This window comes from Girardinichthys multiradiatus, chromosome 3 (assembly GCF_021462225.1).
Source record: "Girardinichthys multiradiatus isolate DD_20200921_A chromosome 3, DD_fGirMul_XY1, whole genome shotgun sequence".
NCBI lineage: Eukaryota > Metazoa > Chordata > Actinopteri > Cyprinodontiformes > Goodeidae > Girardinichthys > Girardinichthys multiradiatus.
Window position 1 is genome coordinate 31,687,454 of NC_061796.1, and position 22,561 is coordinate 31,710,014.

Consider the following 22,561-nt stretch of genomic DNA (forward strand, 5'->3'; position numbering starts at 1 on the left):
GTGGGGGCGATGAACTGGTGTGTCAGGAAGAGGCAGGGTCACACAGAAAACACAAGGGAGAAAAAAAAGACAAGAGCTGCAAATTTGCACTCGGAGTTTGACAGCTTTATTAGATGTGAAAATATTTACATAGAAAACAATCTGCCTATCACACACACACTCTCACTCATACTCTCTCTGTCCATATGCTCCCTCCTCTTCCTCCCAGACTAGCACTCAGTCTGTCACTTCATCCCCCCTGCTCTTCCTCTGTCTCCCACCCTCTCATTTCCTGCTGATGGCTGCAGGCCGTGGAGTCCCGAGCTTCACTGGAGAGCACAGCGTAGCCACGAGCTGGATGCTCCGTTGTCAGCTGCTGCAGGGCGGACGCCTCCTCCTCCTCCTTCGTCCTCATTATCCTCGTAATCTGAATTTTACAAGGCTTTCATTAGGGATTTGTCACCACATGTGTCTTCTAAAACAGACATGACGGCGTTCATTTCTGCAATTACGTGGTTACTCATTAAAACTTGTGCGTCAGAGAGCAAGAATGTGAGGAGGTGCGAGAAACATGAAGTGTGAGATTACCGTCGGTCTCCTCGTCTTCCTCAGTGTCCCCCTCTGACTCCAGCAGCGTCGAGTCCATCCGACTGTCTCTCTTTACTGTGACGTCACCCCTGTAACATTTAGACCACAGATTAACAAACGCATTATATTAACAGAAGAGTCGCAGACAGTTAAATCTGTTAGCACGCATTAAATCCTTGTATAGCCTTCGAAATTTAATTCTTCTCTCCCAGAAAGGAAACGTCACGGTTTCTTCACGTTTTTGTTGATAAGTGCCTTAAAAGTATTAAAACGTCTTAAACCTTTTCAACATTTTGTCATAATGCAACCCCAAACTTTTATTAGGATTTATGTGACAGACTAACACAAAGAAACACATCATTCTTAAGATAAATAAAATAATTGCAACATTTTTTACTGATAAAAATCAGAAAATCCATATTTAAAACACTGCATGTTGAGGAAAATTAAGGCTTCACATCAATGTTATCACAACATCCCAACAGCAAAACAAAGTGGCAGCCCTGTGCTTGTGGGATAATTTTTTTCTGTATGGACAGGGAAGCTGAGAAGATGGCTGGAGCTAAATACAGAGCAATCCTGGAAGAAAACCTGCAAAAATCCTGACTGGATGTGAGATTCATCTTCCAGTAGGACAACAACCCTAAACATACAGCCGGCACTGCAATGTACTGCCTGAGATCAATGAATATTCATGTGTTAGAACGGTCTAGTCAAAGTTCAGACCTAAATCCAACGGAGTATCTGTGGCAGGACTTAAAGACTGATGTTCACAGATGCTCTCCATTAAAAATGACTGAGCTTGAGCTGTTTTGCTAAGAAGAAAGGGTGACATTTTCCATCTATAGACATGCAGCAGAAGATGGTTCTACACAGTATACTAACTGAAGGTGGCTGAACACAAACCCATGCAACACCTTTCAGATTATTTGTAAAAACAAATGTTTGCAAACCATGTATAATTTTTATTCAACTTGTATTGGTTGGGCGATCGCATAAAATCCCAATAAAACACAATAAAGCTCGTGGTTGTGAGGTTGCAACAATGTGAAAAGGTTTAAGGGGGGTGAATATTTTTGCAGAGCAATGCAACTTTTTCCCCATTTGGTTCATTTTAATGTCTTTCTTAATGTGTTTCTATAAATTTACAACAGATGTTTCTAGAGTGGTCGCTGTTTTAGATGCAAGACGCTAACACAATGACTTACCAGAGACAGTTACACAAAACAAAAACAGCACAAAAGTTTAAAAAACCTGTCACGTATTTCCCTAATAAGTAAATGCTCTGCAAATTAGAGGGTTCAATCTTGTCATTAAGTTTTCCATCACATGTTTAATGCCTATCCATAAATGTTAAGGAGCTGTATGAGAAGGCATGTGTTTGTAGTTTACATTATGATAATATGGTCTTCAGTTTTCCATAAAATAATCAATGCAAAGAGCAGCCTGGTTGCTTCAGTGGTTCCTTTTAGATATTCACATTTATGTCTTTTTTATAACTTAGACATGGAATAAGTTCTGAAAATAAAAGTAATTTTCTATTCTTCCTATACTTCCTATAAAATAAATGTAACTGAAACAGTTCATTTAACTAACTCATGACTTCCTGTTTCCTTGGGAGATAAATATGATGTGACAAAGAGGCTCATCTCTATTAGCCACACTTCAAAATGGGAAAGACAAGAAAGTTAAGAGAATTACAAAGGTTAAATGAACTGAAACTGTGACAAACAAGACTGGACGAGGACCCATGTTTATCTTGCCACCACACACAGTGACAGGAATGGTAACGTAGATTAAAAAACACTATAAGACTAACTTTTAGTGCATCTGGAGCAAAGATTGGCATCTTGGAGTCTACCCGACAACAGGGGTGCCAATTATCCTAGAAGGAGTTGTATATTTCCAGACCTTCCAAAAATATTCAAAAATGAAATTTCGGATCAGCGGTACTGGCAAGAACCAAACCCACCTCTGCTTCCCAGAAATGGGGAGCTGCTCCCATACGATGAGGTCTCGGCCCCCGGTCACCCAACGGTGGTCTCCACTACCAGTCGTCCACGCCGCAAAGCAGAGGATTCTGGGAGCATCAGGCCAGGTCAGGGAGGCCAGATAGCGACACTGAGGCAGAGAGAACACTGCAGAGAGGAGAAAGAGATTAAAGGATTGGAGGTCAACAGAGGAGCACAGAGTGGTTTCGGTTTAGACTTTAATCCTTATTGTGTTTTCACACTCAGAGCAGAGAGAGGAACTTCTGGTTGCACCTGCTTTAATCTTTGACTCACAGTTAAGGGAGCTCTCTCCGTTCGCCAAGTCGTAGCAGGAGCCAATTAGGAGCCCCCCCGTCTGATGAACACAATCTGTCACGCCAGTGATGCTGCTGTGATTGGTCAACCTGGATATCATTCCTGTGGTAATTAAACAGACGTTAGTTGGAAGGGTTGTGCAGATTTTCTGAACATCTGTGGCCATCCCACTTCAGAGCTCACCTGTCCTCCAGTGCAGGATTTTGATCCAGGCTCGACCGTAAGCCAGGAACACTCGGTCTCCCCGCGGGCTGAGCTTGAGACGCCCATCCGCCCCCCCGCTGAGACCCGTCACCTGGCTGGTCCAATGGTGCAGTAGCTTCAGGGGGTCTCGTTCCGAACACCGGTTCTCCCACACAGACACCCCTCCCTCAGCAGAGCCGCTGAAAACCAGAGGACCCTGAGACTGTGGAGGGCACCAGTGACATGGTTGTCATGGTGATTTCAGTCCTTACCCACTCTCTCTCTCTGTGTGTGTGTGTGTGTGTGTGTGTCAGAGATTGCATGTATGTTTGTAGAAATGGAATTAAAGTGAATATTTTAAGATGTTTTTCATGCTGCTGCTGGTTTTAAATGGATTGTGTGCTTTGCATGCGAAACAACAAAGGGGGTGACAATGCTTCGGGCATATTATGTTGTTCGCAAATTGAAAACAAAAAAACTGTGCATGTGCAGCTCTGGCTTTCAGTTTTTATAAAAATCCCCCTTTTTGCTAAAAGAAAAACAAACAGTATGTTCTAAATTTGGACTAGCTCCACAGCCTGCATCTCAGCGAATATCTTTGTTTCCATTTGAAAGCAATAAATAAGGAAAAGCTAGCATGAGGATGAAGATAAAGAAATATAGCAGTTGGATTTCTTTGAAAATGAGCCTTTTATGCAAATAACCAATCAAAAGTTCTAAGTGTATTGAAGAAAGCCTTAGAAGCATGTTTTAGTCTTGTCATTACATGAATGTCATTTGGGTGTTGAAGCCTCAAAAAAGGAATCTAATGATCTGAAGACATTTAATGCAGTAAATCACAAACTCTTAATCTCCTTCTCTAAAAGCAATAATCCATCTAAAAAAGTCATTGTCTTGGTCTGAAACACATCTAAAGGGATGTTTAACAGTGTGTTGGAACGGATATAATTACGGGTTTGTCTGAAAGTGGAGTTCCACAGGGAACGTTTTTAGGTACACATCCAGGATTTCTTTAAAAACTATTATGATTTGAGTCTAAGACCTAAAATAATGGGGGAGATAAATAGCTTAAATGATTACTCAAGTTACTAAATTATATTAAACTTAGTTGTTTAAACCAATAAATATAACTGTGAACTTAAAGGACTGTTTTTCAGCTCTGGCATGTAAATCAAGAGTTTTTTACACCCATGCAACCTGACTTTGCCTTCACACAGTGACAACAGGTTTTAGCCAGCTATTGAAATCCCCTGTTTTCATATCAAATCTTGTTAAATTTACCCTGTTCACATGAATACTGGATAACGTAATAAGAATATTTGCATTTTAATTGTCTTAAGATTCAATTATGCACTGTTTCAGAAGCATGTTTGCAAGGAAGGGTGAAGGTCTAGGGACAGATCCAAACCCTAACCCTAACAGCTAATAAAAATCCAAAATTAGAATATTATTTGAATCTAAAATATGACAAATAGGAAAGGATTTTTATTACAGAAACATTATCTGATGGTCTCCACAATCATGGGGAAAACTGTTGACTTGACTGTTGTCATGCAGACAGTCGTTAACACCTTCCACAAGGAGGATAAGCCACAACAAGCCCATAGAGTTGTGTATCCAAATATATATGTTATTTTATGTATTTATCCATTTTTTTCACGTGTCCTGCCTTGGCATTTCAAGCATAGAGAGAAGCTGGTCACCTACACATGTGCCAGGGCAGGTTTTACCAACAAAAATGAAAATTCCAGACAAAATCCTAACTGCATGATTGACTTTCGAAGTAGGCAGCCCACATTGCTTTAATAGTAACCTGTGTTCGTATTTTATTTCTTTTTAATTAAAATGCCCCAGCCGGGAACTGGACGTGCAAATTAGCTGGTGGCCAGAAGGCCTATATGTAGAGGGCAATGGGTAATTTTTCACCGTGTGCTGTTCCTGACCAAATAAACATGACACACCTGGATGGAGGTGACTGCTTCCTGGTGAGCGTTGACTGACTGGCAGTTTTGGAAAGTGTCCCAGCTCCAGGCTTGAACTTTCCCCCCGTCTGCAGGGTGACAGAGTGTGAGGTTAACGTGTGAAGACAGGCGGCCGGCAGTCATTATCGCTGGTCACAGCTGACACACCTGAGCCAAATGCACTGCGCAACATCAACTCGGTGGCCGATGATGCCAGAGTCAGATTCGGCAGGGATATTAGTAAAGACGTAAACACAAACTCAGGATGAAATTGTGTACATGCGTTGGTGGAAACAGACCAATTATTCTGTCCACTGTGTCGCTTGCACTTTGTGCCCTCATGGAAACACACCTGAACCGCTGATGATGTAGCCGTCCCCCTCAGGCGCAAAGCAGAGTGCTGTCACCGCATTGAATGTGTAGACGGACTTAACACACTGGCCTGCAGGTAACAGCAAAATGCCGTTTAATTGACAAGATACAGGCCATTATATTTCATGCAAGTAAATCTGAGTTTGTGCATGTTTGATGGGAGAATCATACCAATGCTCAGAGCCCAGATCTTCACATAGCAGTCTGCAGAGCCACTCAAAATAAACCTCTCTTTATCAGACAAGGACAGGGACCAGGCTGGAGAGAAGGAGGAAAAGGGAGAGAACTCAGTTAAACAGAAAAAAATATCTAAAATATACGAAACAGGTTGTTTATTTCCAATTTACTTCCAAGAAACAGATGTTTTTCTTTCAACTCTGGCTGCTGCTTCACCCATTTTCTGTCCATTATTTTGTACCTGACCAGTGACCACAGCACCATATTGTGCAGCTGTTGATTACAAAATGAGCAAAGGGGCAAAGAGAAGAGAGAGGATCACGTGCTAGTTCTAAAAAACGTATCTACAGCAGATGAACCCATCACCTAGCACATTCACAGGCCCATTGTAGGTTTGTCAGCGAGCATCTAATGGTTCAGAGAAGGCTCAGGAGAAAGAGCTGAGGTCAGTTCAATTCAATTTAATTCAGTTTCTTTAGAGATCATCTCAAATCATTTACAAGACAAACGGGTCCAATTCATATCCCATTATATAGAAATATATAATCAGTTCAGTACAAGCCAATCATCTAGACAGATTCAAATTCAATTACATACAGTAAAAATATAACACAATACAGTTAATTGCCAACTGGTAGAAAGATATTGCATTTGCAGCAATCCCTCCACCCACACGTGGTAAAAGTGGAAAGGAACAACTTCCTTGTAACAGAAAGAAACCTCCACCAGAACCAGGCTCACAATGAGCAGCCATCTGCCAAATCTGACTGAGGTTTAAGAGAACTGAAAGAAGACAGAAAAAAGTCCAGCTCTTTGGAGGCAGAGAGATGCGCGTTATGAGCCTAAGAACATCATCCCCACAGTCAAGCATGGTTGTGGAGGCATCACACTATGGGTCTTTAAGAATGACCCAAAACATAGTTCAAGGCAACACATGTTTTGATACAGGCAGAGCCTGTTCCCAGACCCCAATTAACACAAAACATTTGAAGAGCTGAAACCCTGAGTTGAGAAGTAGCGACTGGTAAGAAAAATTCAGCGACCAGACAGAACCTGACAGAGGCTTCATCCTTTATTCCAACATCTAAAAGCTCTAAGAATCACCTTCTTGGTGATAAAATACTCTTTTGGGTTTCTTTGGTATTTTCATAGATTCAACTAAATAAATTAGAAGAAATTGTAACTGTTTGACACCTCGCTAACAAAATGCCTGAAGATCCAATTTAAAATTGATTTGTTGCAAATTTGTCTGGTATGTGCAGAGTCCGAATTAAACCCAAACAATCAAGAGAGGTCGGCTCTTTTTTTCCAGAATGTAAAAAGCAGACCAAGCAAGACACAGATGTGTCCTTCAGTAAACGGTCCTAAAACGTTTTAGAAAAGTAATCTTCCAAAAGCTTTCCAGGTATAACGTTAAAGTCAGCCATCAATATATTACAGTGAATCAGCCCCAGTCAAGCGGTTCACGGGGTCACTCCAAAACATTAGCCTAGGTATCCTGAAGCCACGTTGTAACTAGTGTAGTGGTATGATCATTATTGTGGAGCACGTCAGTCCCTCCTGCAGCACAACACACCCACGGTTTCATGCTGGACATTACTATGAAATTTATTTGCATAAAAATGTTTGACTAGATTTAAGTGGCACCATCAGACATCTGGAAATTGTATCCATGGATGAACCAGGCTTGTTGAGGTTCAAAACCCTGCTTTTTATTTTGTTTTCCATGATATTACACAAGGAATCAGTATGTTTGAGGTTTGCCATACTATTCATTCACTGGTGTGCTTCAATATAGCTAACCAGTAGCTTACAAAGCTGAGATTATTTGTGGCATATTTTTGGCACCTAAAACAGTTAAAAGTTCAATTTACAGGCAGCAAAAACTCAAGAATATGTGTCTTTTTATACAGTGTATGTAAATATCTGGTTTCAACTAACATGCAATAAATAAATGTTTTATAAACCTAGCCTGTTATTTTACCTCTTGTAGGGAGGTCAGACCCCACCCCAATGGTACCCTGGTACCCAGAGTTTAAAAGGAAAAAATCTGGGAGACCTTTAGAAACAAAAGTGTTTTATCATCTTGGAAACAAAGTATAAAGAAAGGAGACTTTTGCACTTAAATGCAGATGATTGTAAGTGACGATGCATAAAAGGATAAAAGAGAAATCGCAAGAAATAGACAGAGAGAACAAATTTGTACAAAGAAGAAAAATAAGCCCATTAACAGAGTAACTGCTGTTGGATTGGGCTGCACTTCCACGCAGGCTGCTTTAAGCTGGAGAACCAGGGAGAAGAGATGGAAGAGCATGAGGAAAGCCAGCGAATCGAATGATGGGAGGCTGCCTGCTTCAGACAGACAGTGAACTCTCCAAAGTGTCTATTGAGGTTAATTCTCAAAAGAGTTGATCTGATGAACTGCTCCTATAATTACCAGGCCGCAGGATCCGGGCGCTTCTCAGCCACAGTCAGCCCACATGTGCATCTGCTTGTACTCACCCAGTCTCCTGCAATATTCAGGGGGAGGTGCAGACAGGCAGGTGACTCCGCCGGTGTGGCCCCCCAGGTTCTTTTGCTCTGTTGCCGTGGGAACGTGCCACACCTTCACCGTTGTGTCACGACTTCAATGTGGGGAAGATTACGAGGGAACACGGGAACAGGAGTTAGAGAGGGAAGACGCAAAGTTAACAAAATAAATTATAAGAGATCAGGCCAGAAAATACAGGCGAGCGCCTATTAGGAGATAAATTAGGTGGAATGCTCACTCTGCCCATCCATTATGCAAATTAAGTGCTGCTTTACCTTCCAGAAACCACCAGGTTGTCAACAGCAACCACGCTGGTGACTATGTCGTTGTGACCCTCCAGCAGCCTCAAGCGAAACCTCACTTTCTCCCAGGACGCTTTGAGGGATAAAAACTCTGCTTCTGCAAAAGGAAATGATTTGTGCAATTAGCACTGTTGACTCATCAGCACCCTGCCTTGTTAATCTACAGTACACGGCTCCTTGGTATGGATTAGTGCGATGCTGCTGCTGCAAAGCGTGGGGCTAAATTAGCTCCATGGATGTAAAACGTGGGCCCTGTCTTCAGGGAAGCACAACTCAGCCTGTTGGCTTTAATCCTGGCTGCCACATGAGCTTGTTAGGACTCCTCGGAGGCATACGTGTATAATCTGGTTTCAGATGTTAATCGAAAATTAGGGCACTGCATTGCTCTTTTAACTCCCTGAGATAAAGTATAATGACAGCCTTCTCTGTCACTTGTGCTAATTAGCCCACCTTCCTGCTGCAAGAGCTGTTCTGGAGAGCATCCTGACTCGTCTCCGCTCTGAAGTGACACCTTGGCCGTCTCAGTCCCATCTTGCAGTCCCCCCGTCTCTGCTACACTTCCTCCTGCCGCCCTCTGCCTGGCAGCCAGCGCTGGCATTCCTGTAGTTTTGGACTCTGCTTCTCCCTTAAGGATTTTGGAGGCTGGAGGCATTTGTGATGGAAGGGTCTCGGTAGCATCCCTGTACCACAGCAGAAAGCAGGAGTTCAATAAATTATTAAGATGCAAACGGCACATAGCAACCTTTGTGACAACAAGTGTACCTGTAAAGGATCATTGGTAGCACCTTTTCAAAAGTATTCATATCAATTTGCCATTCTTACATTTTGTCATATTACAACCACAAACATCAGTGTATTTTTATGTGGATTTTATGTGAGTTACCAACAAAATGTAGTGCACAATTGTTTAAGGAAAATGCAGGATTTTCAGCCTTCTGTGCAGACCTGGGGAATGTGACATCCGTTTGTATTCTTTGGATTATTTGTATGCTTTGTAAAACCATCTAAGAAATTAATGCTGGAGGTTTTCTGGGGTATGTCTCTACCAGATGTACAAATGTTGCCCATTTGTCTTTATAAAATAGCTCCGTCCAATTGGATGGAGATTCTCTGTGAACATCAGCTTTCAAGTCACAGAGTTCTCAATTGGATTCAGGTCTTTACTTTGACCGGACCATCCCAACACATGAATATAATCTAAACCAGGGGTCTGCAGCTCCAGAGACACATGGGGTTCTTTGGACCCTCCTCAGTGGCTCCTAGTAACTCTGACCTGTAGTGTAGTAGAACTGAGCAGTGTTTTGGTATAGAAAGTGAACAATTAAAGTTCTCGTGTAAAATTAACAAAGAAATTCAACAACAGAATTAAAATAATGGTACAAAGAATTTTATTGCAGTTCATTATTTGATTTTTTTATGTGCTTTAAAAAAAAAATATTTTCAAAATTTCATTAATCCAGAATATGTGGTCATTTTCTAAAAGTTTGTATTTGTTTTACAACACAAAAATAAAAGGAATTTTACACAGTAACCATTTTTTTTTTTACTTTTTAAGCTATATTTTTTGAAGATTTATGTAGGGTTTGTGGCTCAAGACAAAACGTATTCAACAGGAATGAGGCACTTGCTCGTCGACAGTGAAGGGTGCAGCACCCTGATCTAAACAACTGTAGCTCTGGTTGGACGTCTACACGTTTTTTTCTGCTGGAAGGTGAATCTGAATCTCCAGTCTGTAGTATTTTATTCAGTTTATTTGAATTCAATTCAGTTTTATTTGTATAGCGCCAATTCACAACACATGTTGTCACAAGGCATTTTATGCCCTCTAACAGGTTTTCTTCCAGGATTGACCTGTATTTAGGAACATCTTTCCAACAACTCTGACCAGCTTCCCTCTCCCTGCTAATAAAGCATTCCCGCAGCATGATGCTGCCACCTCCGTGTTTAACAGTTTTCAGTTCTGCCGTATTATTTTCATTTCGAGATGATGGACTGGACAGTGCTCTGTGAAATGTTCAAACTTGGGATGTTGTTTTATAGCCTAAACCTGCTTTAAACTTCTCCACTTTCTCCCTGACTTTTCTGCTGTGTTCCTTGATTAAATCAAACCCAGGTGTACTCTTTTTACCGGTTGCATGCAATGGTTTGAAATGGATTTTATTTAGGGGTATCGGAGTAAAATTGGCCTTGATACAAATATATCTTTTCCTTTCCTTTACAATTATGCACAACTCTGTGTTGGTCTGTCATAAACTCCCAATCAAATATGTTGAAATATCTGGTTGCAACCTAATAAAATGTGAAATTTTTCAAGTGGTGTTAATTCTTTAAAAAGGCACCGTAAACAAAAAGAGCTTTTCCTTATAAGAATGGGGATTTTGTTTAACAGATTGGGGCAAACCATACAAATTTACATCTGAACCTGATGATAAAGGAGATTAAGAGCTTAAATGGGGAGGATGGCTTTAGTGGTTGATGTTTACATGACACATTAGAAACATGAGGAACTACCCTTTTTCTAAAAGCACAAGAGGATTTGACCTCCAGTGTGTTTGGATAGATATACAAAAAGATCAAAGGCTTCAAAGTGAATGTTGTTGCTTTTGAAAAATTATGCTTCTCTCCATATGTAGCCAACTGCTTGCACACACACATACACACGGGTACCTCTCCCTCACGTCCTTACACTTGTCTTTTCATCTTCTCCTTATTTCCGTCTCCCACAATCCCAAGAGTTTGCTGCGGGCCAGAAAGCTGCAGCTGAAGCTCAGCCAATCTGGAGCGCAGCTCCGCCTTCCTGGAGATCTGACAGGAAAAAGTCAAGAGATTGGTAGTAAAAGCAAGTAGCTAAATCCACGAGTTGTTTATATGCACAACCAGATCGCTCTCCGTCTACCAGGCTGCAGTTCAGAACATACGCTGTCTGACTGTGGGCTTTGAAATCTGCATGTCTGAATAAGTTAGATGTCAAGTGTATATCAAGTGTCTGTTTTCCCTGTTAAAAGCAGCACACTCCACCAACTTCACACGGCTCACCATACTGTCAAGAGCTACTGTGCATCTGAAAACAACTGGAAATCTTACGTGGCTCGCTGCTGCTGTGAGGCGGCGAACTACATATTTTTAATTGGCTGTAAAAAGACATGACACATTTTCAGTGCAGGCCACAAAGCATCAAACCAGGTTGAGCTGAACTGTGGAAAATGGGTTCGTGGAGACAAATCAAAATTTCTAGCTTTTTTTGCGGTTAATAGAAGGATGAATCGATTATATGGTGATCAGATTTTAGCTTGATCAGCTCTAATTGGTGATGAGTAGGTCAAAAACTGAAAATTTGTTTTTGTTCCTATTCATTAAATGCATTAAAACTAAGACTTCCCACCATTTTTGGCGAATAAATGCATTAACCAACAGCATAGACAGCAAGCATGTCTCGCTTAAGGTTTTCTTTTGTCCCACTTAAATATTTCACATCATTTACCCAATTTGATTGCAGACAAAGGTAACTTGAGCAGGTATGAAAAGCGGTTTTCAAAAAGACGATTTCACCTATTAGGGGAAAAAGGTTATCCAAACCAGCCTCTCTCTAGGTAAAAAGTAACTGGCCCGTAAACCTAATAACTGGCTGCGCAACAACTTCCATCAAGCGTTTGCAATAACTGTCAACGAGTCTTTTACATCACTGTGACTCACTCTTCTTTGCAGAATGTTTCAATTCAGCCACACAGCAGGGTTTATGAGCATGAATAACCTGTTTAAGATCATGAATCAGCATCTCAATCTGATTTAACTACAGACTTTGGCTAGGCCGCTCAAAACCTTTTTAATAATTTTCTTGAATCCATCTGGAGGTGGACTTGCTGGTGTGCTTCGGATCACTGTCCTGCTGTGATCCTGATCTTACGGTTATAAACCGATGGCCGGATATTTGCATCTGGATTTTCAGCTAGAGAGAAGAATTCATGGTTCCATCAATTATAGCAAGTTGTTCTGAAGCAGCAAAGCAGTCTCAGACCATCACACTTCTGCCAACATGTATGACTGTCAGTATGATCAGTCTCAGAAATGTTGGGTTAGTTTTACAGTAGATGTAAGGGGGTTCGCACCTTTCATGAAGTTCCACTTTGGTCTCATCAGTCCACAGAACATTTTCTCCAAGTTACCAAGATGTCTAACTTCGTTTGAAGCACGGTGACCTTTCATTAAAGGGCGTGGCCGTGGTGGCGCGGCGAAGTTGGACGTCACGCCACGGCCATACGTTTGGCTTGCATTTCCACATACATCATCTGATCTGCACCAAATTCAATGTGATTGATCCTAGTCTAGACCCCAACAGAGATCTGGTGACATATTTGGAGGGCGTGGTCTAATTCTTTCACAGCGCCCCCTAGAAAATAAAAATAAAAAAACAGCCCCAAGCCATGCTTTGACCGAGGAATCTGAAATTTGGTAGACGTATGTAACTTCTCAGGACCTACAAAAAAGTCTCTTGGAGCATTTGTCCAAACCCAACAGGAAGTCGGCCATTTTGGATTGAAGTTGCCATTTTGACCCCGGTTTGACTGTTTCTAGCCCACGTATCTGAGCGAACTCCTCCTACAGCTTTTGACTTAGAGACTTGAAAATCACTCAGTATACTCTTAAGAGACTGGGGATCAAAAGTTATCAAAAGCTTTTTGATACATGAAAGCGTGTGGGTGTGGCCACACCTCAAAATATGACTTCTCGCCAAAAAAGACAAAATTGATATAGCTCTTACAAGGAAAGTCACAGAAACCTGAAACCTTCTAAGATTGATCTGCCTCTAGGCCCTGAACAATATTCACTGATCAGATGCTGACGTCATCGAAGCCCCGCCCCCTGAGAACAGGAAGTGTCATGTTTTCCTTTAGAGAGTCAATTTTTGATGTTCTTCACTTAATCAATGTGCAACTGTCCCAAGTAACAGATAACATGATGGTGTTAGACAGCCGCCAGTACTGACTGCTTGGTGTGGCTATGATGCCGTGGCGAATTCTGATGTCACGCCACAGCCATACGTTTGGCTCTAAATTACACATGGATGATCTGATTCACTCCAAAATAAATATGGTAAATCTTTGTCAGCCCCCAAACAGCTCTATTGGATTACATTGAAATTTGGACCAACAGCGCCCCCTAGGACACATCAAGGGGTATATCTCCCTCATACATCATCAGAGCCACTTGAAATGTAGTATACATGAAGATGAGTTAATGATGGACATGTTGACACAGTCAATTGATGACATCACTTTAGCCCCACCCACTAAGAAACAAATGAGTGTAGCTTCCATCAGGAAGGTCTGATTTACTCCAAACTGAATATGGTTGATCTTTGTCAGCCCCAAACAGCTCTATTGGATTACATTGAAATTTGGATCAACAGCAGCCCCTAGGACATCTCAAGTGCTCTATCTCCCTCATACATCATCAGATCCACTTCAAATGTAGTATACATCATCAGGGATCAATGCTGAACATGTTGCTGCAGTCAGTTTAAGACATCATTTCAAGGCCACCCACTAATAAACAAGTGAGTGCAGCTTCAGTCTGGATACTTCTTGCCACACTAGAATTCTGCATGAGTGAAAATCGTGACATGACGCTCACAGCGCCACCTAGAGGCGACATTTGGAATTGAACGGCGGCCTCGTAGGTGGCGTGCAGCCGGCGATGCCAGGATCCTGCGGTCGCTGCACAGGCGGAGGTGCGAGGGCCTTCAATGCTGCTTGAAGCTTTAATTTCTCATTTGTTCTTAAATTTCTTTAGATCTGGTCTGGATGTTTTGCTTTTTTAGGTCTTTTAACCTACTTCATGTTGTCAGACAGGATCTACTTAAGTGATTTCCTGATTCTTCTGGTCAGGCACTAATGAGGCCTGGGTGTTGTTAGTGAAATTGAATCAAATAATGTGGTTATTCACAGTTAATTCTGGATTTAGCAAGAGGGGTAAGCACTTTATCACATACAGTGCCTTGCGAAAGTAATCGGGCCTCTTGAACTAGTCAACCTCTTGCCACATTTCAGGCTTCAAACATAAAGATATAAAAGTCTAATTTTTCTGTAGAATCAACAAGTGGGACACAATCGTGAAGTGGAATGAAATTTATTGGATGTGTCAAACTTGTTTAACAAATAAAAAACTGAAAAGTGGGGCGTGCAATATTATTTGGCCCCTTTACTTTCAGTGCAGCAAACTCACTCCAGAAGTTCAGTGAGGATCTCTGAATGATCCAATGTTGTCCCAAATGACTGATGATGATAAATAGAATCCACCTGTGTGTAATCAAGTCTCCGTATAAATGCACCTGCATTCTGTTCAAAGCGCAGAGAGCATCATGAAGACCAAGGAACACACCAGGCAGGTCCGAGATACTGTTGTGGAGAAGTTTAAAGCCGGATTTGAATACAAAAAGATTTCCCAAGTGTGGTAAAATGGATGAATACGATTTGCCTAGTTCTGGCTAGTGATTTTACCACTTACCTGTGTTCAAGGAACTAAAGGAGGAGGTGCGGCCTAACTTGTTGTATTTGGAGGTTTCAGGGAAGTGATGTCATAGGGGGTACCAGGTGAAGAGGGGAGAAGAAACTGTTAAAGTATTAAGTTAACTTTAGGCTTTTGTTTGTTAGTTTTGAGTTAGGATATAATTGTTAAACCGTAAACACAGGGTTGTCGCTAGATAGAAGTAGCTTCAGTGATTTGAGATTATTTCTCATGTTGGAATATACCTGTAAGATGGAAGATTCCATTTGAGTTAATTGTGTTTGAAAGGGCATGAGGGTATTTAAGCAGATCAGGAAAGAAGTTAAGGATGGAGGACCAGGTCAGTGTAGCTGTGTGCACGTGATGTTAATTTTGGTTGGTTTGAGTACAATTATGTTTATTTTGTCACTTTCAAGTTTAAGTCATTTTTGTACATATTTTTGGTTGTTCTTTTTGTAAATAAACCACCTGCTACACTGGAGAACATCAGTCTGCTGCCCTTCTTCAGCCACTTTGGCCACCATATACCACACCAAGCTTTAAACATCCCAAGGAGAACTGTGCAAGCAATCATATTGAAATGGAAGGAGTATCAGACCACTGCAAATCTACCAAGACCCGGCCGTCCCTCTAAACCTTCATCTCGAACAAGGCGAAGACTGATCAGAGATGCAGCCAAGAGGCCCATGATCACTCTGGATGAACTGCAGAGATCTACAGCTGAGGTGGGAGAGTCTGTCCATAGGACAACAATCAGTCGTACACTGAACAAATCTGGCTTTTATGGAAGAGTGGCAAGAAGAAAGTCATTTCTCAAAGATATCCATAAAATGTCTTGTTTAAAGTTTGCCACAAGCCACCTGGGAGACACACCAAACATGTGGAAGAAGGTGCTCTGGTCAGATGAAACCAAAATCGAACTGTTTGACCACAATGCAAAACGATATGGTTGGCGTAAAAGCAACACAGCTCATCACCCTGAACACACCATCCCCACTGTCAAACATGGTGGTGGCAGCATCATGGTTTGGGCCTGCTTTTCATCAGCAGGGACAGGGAAGATGGTCAAAATTGATGGGAAGATGGATGGGACCAAATACAGAACCATTCTGGAAGAAAACCTGTTGGAGTCTGCAAGAAACCTGAGACTGGGACGGAGATTTATCTTCCAACAAGACAATGATCGAAAACATAAAGCCAAATCTACAATGAAATGGTTCACAAATAAACGTATCCAGGTGTTGGAATGGCCAAGTCAAAGTCCAGACCTGAATCCAATCGAGAATCTGTAGAAAGAGCTGAAGACTGCTGTTCACGAACGCTCTCCATCCAACCTCACTGAGCTCCAGCTGTTTTGCAAGAATTTCAGTCTCTCGATGTGTAAAACTGATAGAGACAAACCCCAAGCAACTTGCAGCTGTAATTGCAGCAAAGGGTGGCGCTACAAAGTATTAACGCAAGGGGGCCGGATAATATTACACGCCCCACTTTTCAGTTTTTTATTTGTTAAAAAAGTTTGACACATCCAATAAATTTCATTGCACTTCACGATTGTGTCCCACTTGTTGTTGATTCTTCGCAAAAAATTTGAATTTTATATCTTTATGTTTGAAGCCTGAAATGTGATAAGAGGTGGACCAGTTCAAGGGGGCCGAGTACTTTCGCAAGGCACTGTAGAGCAAGGTTTTTTTTACCTTAATGAATAAAATAATCATTGATATATTTTATTGTGAAACAGCTTTTTGTATTTACTCTGGTTGTCTTTGTCTGGTATTAAAGTTTGTTTGATGAGCTGAAACATTTAAGTGACAAAAAAGCAAAAAGGAAGCAAATTCTTTTTCACACTTTGATGCACATTATTTTCAAGAAAAATATTTGCTTTTGATGCTTTCTTATAAAGGATCTGTTGAATTCTGTCAAAGAAACTTCAGCACATTGGTCCCTTTAATGCGGCATCATAAAACAAGAAAAAATCATCACAACTGGCAGCTTAGATCTGAAAACCAGAAATAGGAATTAGTCTGGAGAAGTCAGATGGGTGCAGCTCTAGTTGTTAGCAATGCTGCAGTATCAGCAGACACTAAAACCTCAAACACACCTCAGATTTGCAGGGTGGGGGTGGGGGGTGTTATGTCACAGTGAATCTTACAATGAATTTATCCAGCCTCCGCATCTTTATATTCTCCCATCTCTTGTGCTGCATTCAATGAACCGCCAGAGAACAAAAAAAAACTTAACTGCAAAAACACATCTAAGTTTACAATTTTTTTTTACTTGAGTCTCAAAGAAGTTACACTTTAAAGCACCATATAATATACACAAATGCAGATAATGTCTTCTTCATCTTAAAGGAACCGTTGACGAAACACTGGGATTAATAAAGGAGAATACGTTCTGGCACATGGGAAGGAATGTAATTTTAAGGAGATTCTTTATCTCACCTGTTCAGAAAATGAATTGTACAGGGAAGCCAGTCAGTTCCTTGTTTCCAAAAGCACAGACCTTCAGGTGTGCAAAATGGGTGATATTAATTGAAGCAACTGTCAGTTGCTTCAATTGCAGTTTTAATTTGGGCAAATCTCTTTTTTTTAGGTCTCTACTACCAAGAAACCAGACCAAACACAATTAAATAATTATTTTGTAATATTGAGTGTTGCAAGAAGAAAAGCTATCACAAAGAAGACAGATGCTCCAACAACAGAGGGTTAGTAGGATATTAAAATAGCATTTTTGTGGCTTAAAAGATCACTTTCTCTTTGAGATTCAAAGACAGAAAAAAATCAGAAGAAATCTGGAACGGATGGAAATAATTCAGAGCCCAAAGACACACTTCTTTGTGATTACGCTTTCTTCTTAAATCCAAACTCAGTACTACCATCTGTCCTTCCATCTTTTCATTTATTTTATTCATTTATTCTACATACAGTGCCTTGAAAACGTATTATTAACGATGGAACTGTTTCATTTACACAATTTTCACAATATTTTGAAAATGAAAATCTCAAAAGTGTGGTGTGCATTTGTGTTCATTTGGCTCCTTTAATCTGATAACCCAAAATAAAGTCCATGGCAGCCATTTGCCCTCAGGAGTAGCCTATTAGCAAATGGAGAAATTCAGATGTACGTCTCAGAGGTTTTTAAGAGAGAATTAGTGAACAGATGAGGGAACACAGCAGATGCGTCAGGGAGAAAGTTGCAGAAAAAGCTAAAGCAGAGGTTGGTCCTGGAAAAAATATTCCAAGCTGTGAACATCTCCAAGAGCACAGTTCAATCCAGCATCTGAAAATGAAAGTCGTTCAAGACATCTACAGGGGTTGGACAATGAAACTGAAACACCTGTCATTTTAGTGTGGGAGGTTTCATGGCTAAACTGGACCAGCCTGGTAGCCAGTCTTCATTGATTGCACATTGCACCAGTAAGAGCAGAGTGTGAAGGTTCAATTAGCAAGGTAAGAGCACAGTTTTGCTCAAAATATTGAAATGCACACAACATTATGGGTGACATACCAGAGTTCAAAAGAGGATAAATTGTTGGTGCACGTCTTGCTGGCGCATCTGTGACCAAGACAGCAAGTCTTTGTGATGTATCAAGAGCCACGGTATCCAAGGTAATGTCAGCATACCACCAAGAAGGATGAACCACATCCAACAGGATTAACTGTGGATGCAAGAGGAAGCTTTCTGAAAGGGATGTTCGGGTGCTAACCCGGATTGTATCCAAAAAACATAAAACCATGGCTGCCCAAATCACGGCAGAATTAAATGTGCTCCTCAACTCTCCTGTTTCCACCAGAACTGTCCGTCAGGAGCTCCACAGGGTCAATATACACGGCTGGGCTGCTATAGCCAAACCTTTGGTCACTCATGCCAATGCCAAACGTTGGTTTCAATGGTGCAAGGAGCACAAATCTTGGGCTGTGGACAATGTGAAACATGTATTGTTCTCTGATGAGTCCACCTTTACTGTTTTCCCCACATCCGGGAGAGTTACGGTGTGGAGAAGCCCCAAAGAAGCGTACCACCCAGACTGTTGCTTGCCCAGAGTGAAGCATGGGGGTGGATCAGTGATGGTTTGGGCTGCCATATCATGACATTCCCTTGGCCCAATACTTGTGCTAGATGGGCGCGTCACTGCCAAGGACTACCGAACCATTCTTGAGGACCATGTGCATCCAATGGTTCAAACATTGTATCCTGAAGGCGGTGCCGTGTATCAGGATGACAATGCACCAATACACACAGCAAGACTGGTGAAAGATTGGTTTGATGAACATGAAAGTGAAGTTGAACATCTCCCATGGCCTGCACAGTCACCAGATCTAAATATTATTGAACCACTTTGGGGTGTTTTGGAGGAGCGAGTCAGGAAACGTTTTCCTCCACCAGTATCACGTAGTGACCTGGCCACTATCCTGCAAGAAGAATGGCTTAAAATCCCTCTGACCACTGTGCAGGACTTGTATATGTCATTCCCAAGATGAATTGATGCTGTATTGGCCGCAAAAGGAGGCCCTACATCATACTAATAAATTATTGTGGTCTAAAACCAGGTGTTTCAGTTTCATTGTCCAACCCCTGTATATCCACCTAAACCAACAGGCTTGGCAAAGGAGAGCATTAATCAAAGAAGCAGCCAAGAGGCCTGTGTTATGTCTTGAGGACCTGTAGAGATCCACATCTCGGGTAGCAGAATCAGCTGACAGAACGACGACTGTTCATGCACTCCACAAAACTCACAGAAGAAAGTTGTTGTTGCAAAAAAGCCATAAGAAGTCCTGTTTGCAGTTTTCCACAAGTCATGTAAAGGAGTCAGCAAGCATGTGGAAGATGGTGCTCTGGTCTGATGAGAACAAAATTAAACGTTTTGACCTAAAAACCAAATTCTGTGTGGCAGAAAACTAAGTGGACCACATCCTGAACAAGCCATTTCCACCATGAAGCATGAAAGCGGCATCATGCGGCTGTGGGGGTACTTCTCTTCAGCAAACAAAGGCAAGTTGATCAGAGTTGATAAGAAGATAGATGGATCTAAATGCAGGGCAATCCTGGAAAAAAAAAAGTTAGAGGCTGCCTAAGGTTTGAGAATGGAGATGCAGCTTCTAGCAGGACAACAGCCCTAAACATACAGTAAGAGCTACAGTAGAATGGTTTAGATCAGTGGTTTTCAATCCTGGTCCGCAGGACCCACTGTCCTTCATGTTTTAGATATGTCCCAGCTCCACCACGGCTGAATCAAATGACTGCATTACCTCCTCAGCAGTCAGCAAGTGTTGCAAAGGCCTGTTAATCACTCATTTATTAAAGTCACGTGTGTGAAGGCAGGGAAACACCTAAACATGCAGGAAAGTGGGTCCTGAGGACCAGGATTGAAAACCACTGATTTAGATCAAAGTGTGTCTATGTGTTAGTATCCAGTCAATGTCCAGACTTTAATCCAACTGAGAATCTGCGGCAAGGCTTAATGACAGATGTTCACACACTCTCCATTCAATCTAACTATTTTGCAAAGAAGAGTGGACAAAAGTCTCTAAATGTGCAAAGTTGGTAAACAAGGCCCAAAGGCCTTGCAGCTGCAACTGTAGTGAAAGTTGGTTCTACACAGTACTCTCTCAAGCAGGCTAAATACCAATATCTCTGTCATTGCTGGAAAAAGCATTCTTACATCATGCTGCCACCACCATAATTTTCCTGACTTTTCAATTATGCACTATTTTGTGTTGGTCTATCATATTAAATCCCAATAAATGTAAATACCTTTGCCTGACACTGTACACTCTGGTCTCTGAAGTTTGTAATAAATGCCACTCAGGTCAGTGTTTTCCTCTAACAACCCACTGTAAACAAATAGAGGACCAGAAGGACACATTATGAACGCTTGTGTCTTAGTTGTGTCAGTTCAGGGTCTCATATTTGTAACCCTCACCCTGTATGTGTTTATCCCCCCAATTAGAAGCTGCAGGAGCAACTCAGACAGACTAATCCGTGTTGTAGGGCACATCATTTGGACTGTGACCTTTAACAAGAAGAGACTTTTCTGAAGTTCCTGGTAATTATTTTTTTCGGATGCGCTCTGTTTAACGTATGATTATCTGATCTGCTCAGATCCTCAGGCAAAAACTGTCAAATTATTCATAGCACTATTATTAATTCATGTTAATCACTGCCTTTATAAAGCCAACGCTGTTATTTCAAAAATATCAAGTATTTACACTCATTTCTGCAGCCCAGAAACCCATTTAAACCAACATCTTTATAAAGTGCGATATATATAATCTCCGAATAGGTATTTTATGAATCCTAAACCCACCATAAACCTGTACTTAATTTGTAATTTTGAAGTAATGCATCTGTCCTCTAATCTCTTCTTTCATCTGAGAGAACTGTATTTGTACTTTTATAAAGTCATACAGGGAGATTCACATGAACATGAAAAGCCAGGCGAAGGGTTTCTGTACCTTGAATTTCTCCTCTGGGGTAAGATTGATTTTTATTTCCAGATTTTCAATCTGCCTTAACTTCTTCTGCAGCTTCCTCACCTCCCCCATTTGAAGGTCTAACGGTGTCTAAAGCCCCGCAGGTTGGCTACGATTGTTACAAGTGAAGCCAAGTGTTCAGAAAGTCTCTCATGGACAATATCTATAATGAAAGCAAAGCCTCAAATCAGTCTGGATGTGTCTGGGGGATTATAGCCCTGTTCTCCTGTTCAGGAGACGTGTCGCCGGATGTTGACGTTCCGCTGAAAAACGTATAACCGTCCCTACAGCGACACTCAGTGGCCAGCAGATGTATGAGCAGACTCCATGAAACAGGAACCTGTTTGACACTTGAGTACTTCTACTTTTAACATACAGATTAAATAAAAAATGTATATGTTCACAACAAATCATCAAATCACCAGTTAACTGAAATGTTGCACTATACACTATTTAATTCAATTCAATTCAATTCAAAAATACTTTATTAATCCCAAAGGGAAATTAAATGTTGTTGTAGCTCATATTATGTAGGTTTCCTCAAAGAGCCGTTGTAGATGCTGATGGCTGTGGGCAGGAAGGATCTCCTGTAGCGCTCCGTCTTACAGCAGATGAAGAAGCTTCTGACTGAAGACACTCTGTTGTTGTAGGGCAGTCTCATGAAGAGGATGCTCAGGGTTCTCCATAATGTTCTTCATTTTATGAAGAATCCTTCTTTGCACAATGATCTCCAGAGGTTCCAGAGGAGTCCCCAGAACAGAGCCAGCCTTTTTTATCAGCTTGTTGAGCTTTTTTAAGTCCCTGGCTCTGATGCTGCTTCCCCAGCAGATGATGGCAGAAGAGATCACACTTTCCACAGCAGACTTACAGAAGATATGCAGCATCTTGCTGCAAACACCAAAGGACCTAAGCTTCCTCAAGAAGTACAGTCTGCTCTGTCCCTTCTTGTAGATGGCTTCACAGTTGCATCTCCACTCTAGTCTGTTGTCCAGGTGAACATTAAGGTATTTATACTCCTCCACCACCTCCACTTCTTCTCCCATGATAGAAATAGTTTTTGACTTATTCCTGTTTCTCTTAAAATCTACAATCATCTCCTTTGTTTTAGTCACATTCAAAATGAGATGATTGTTTCCACACCATGCCACAAAGCGGTCCACCACCTTCCTGTACTCAGCTTCTTGTC

The 22,561-nt window shown here is 41.4% G+C and overlaps 1 protein-coding gene across 3 annotated transcripts; it reads right to left on the minus strand.

Moving 5' to 3' along the window:
• Positions 1 to 83: 83 nt before the first annotated feature.
• si:ch211-154o6.3 (uncharacterized protein LOC563854 homolog) lies at positions 84 to 21,631 on the minus strand. Of its 3 annotated transcripts, XM_047360553.1 has the most exons (13): positions 21,358 to 21,631; positions 11,085 to 11,203; positions 8,849 to 9,078; positions 8,372 to 8,495; positions 8,069 to 8,190; positions 5,561 to 5,647; positions 5,370 to 5,459; positions 5,018 to 5,106; positions 3,057 to 3,279; positions 2,853 to 2,975; positions 2,540 to 2,705; positions 568 to 656; positions 84 to 406 (listed from the first exon to the last, which is right to left on the minus strand). In XM_047360553.1, the coding sequence occupies exons 1-13, from the start codon at positions 21,445 to 21,447 to the stop codon at positions 306 to 308; spliced, it is 1,653 nt and encodes a 550-aa protein (XP_047216509.1). In that variant the 5' UTR covers positions 21,448 to 21,631; the 3' UTR covers positions 84 to 305. The 3 variants fall into 3 exon arrangements, with proteins under 3 accessions (XP_047216509.1, XP_047216510.1, XP_047216511.1); XM_047360554.1 differs by lacking the exon at positions 11,085 to 11,203; XM_047360555.1 differs by lacking the exon at positions 21,358 to 21,631 and having other exon boundaries at positions 11,066 to 11,202.
• Between the last annotated feature and the right edge of the window lie 930 nt (positions 21,632 to 22,561).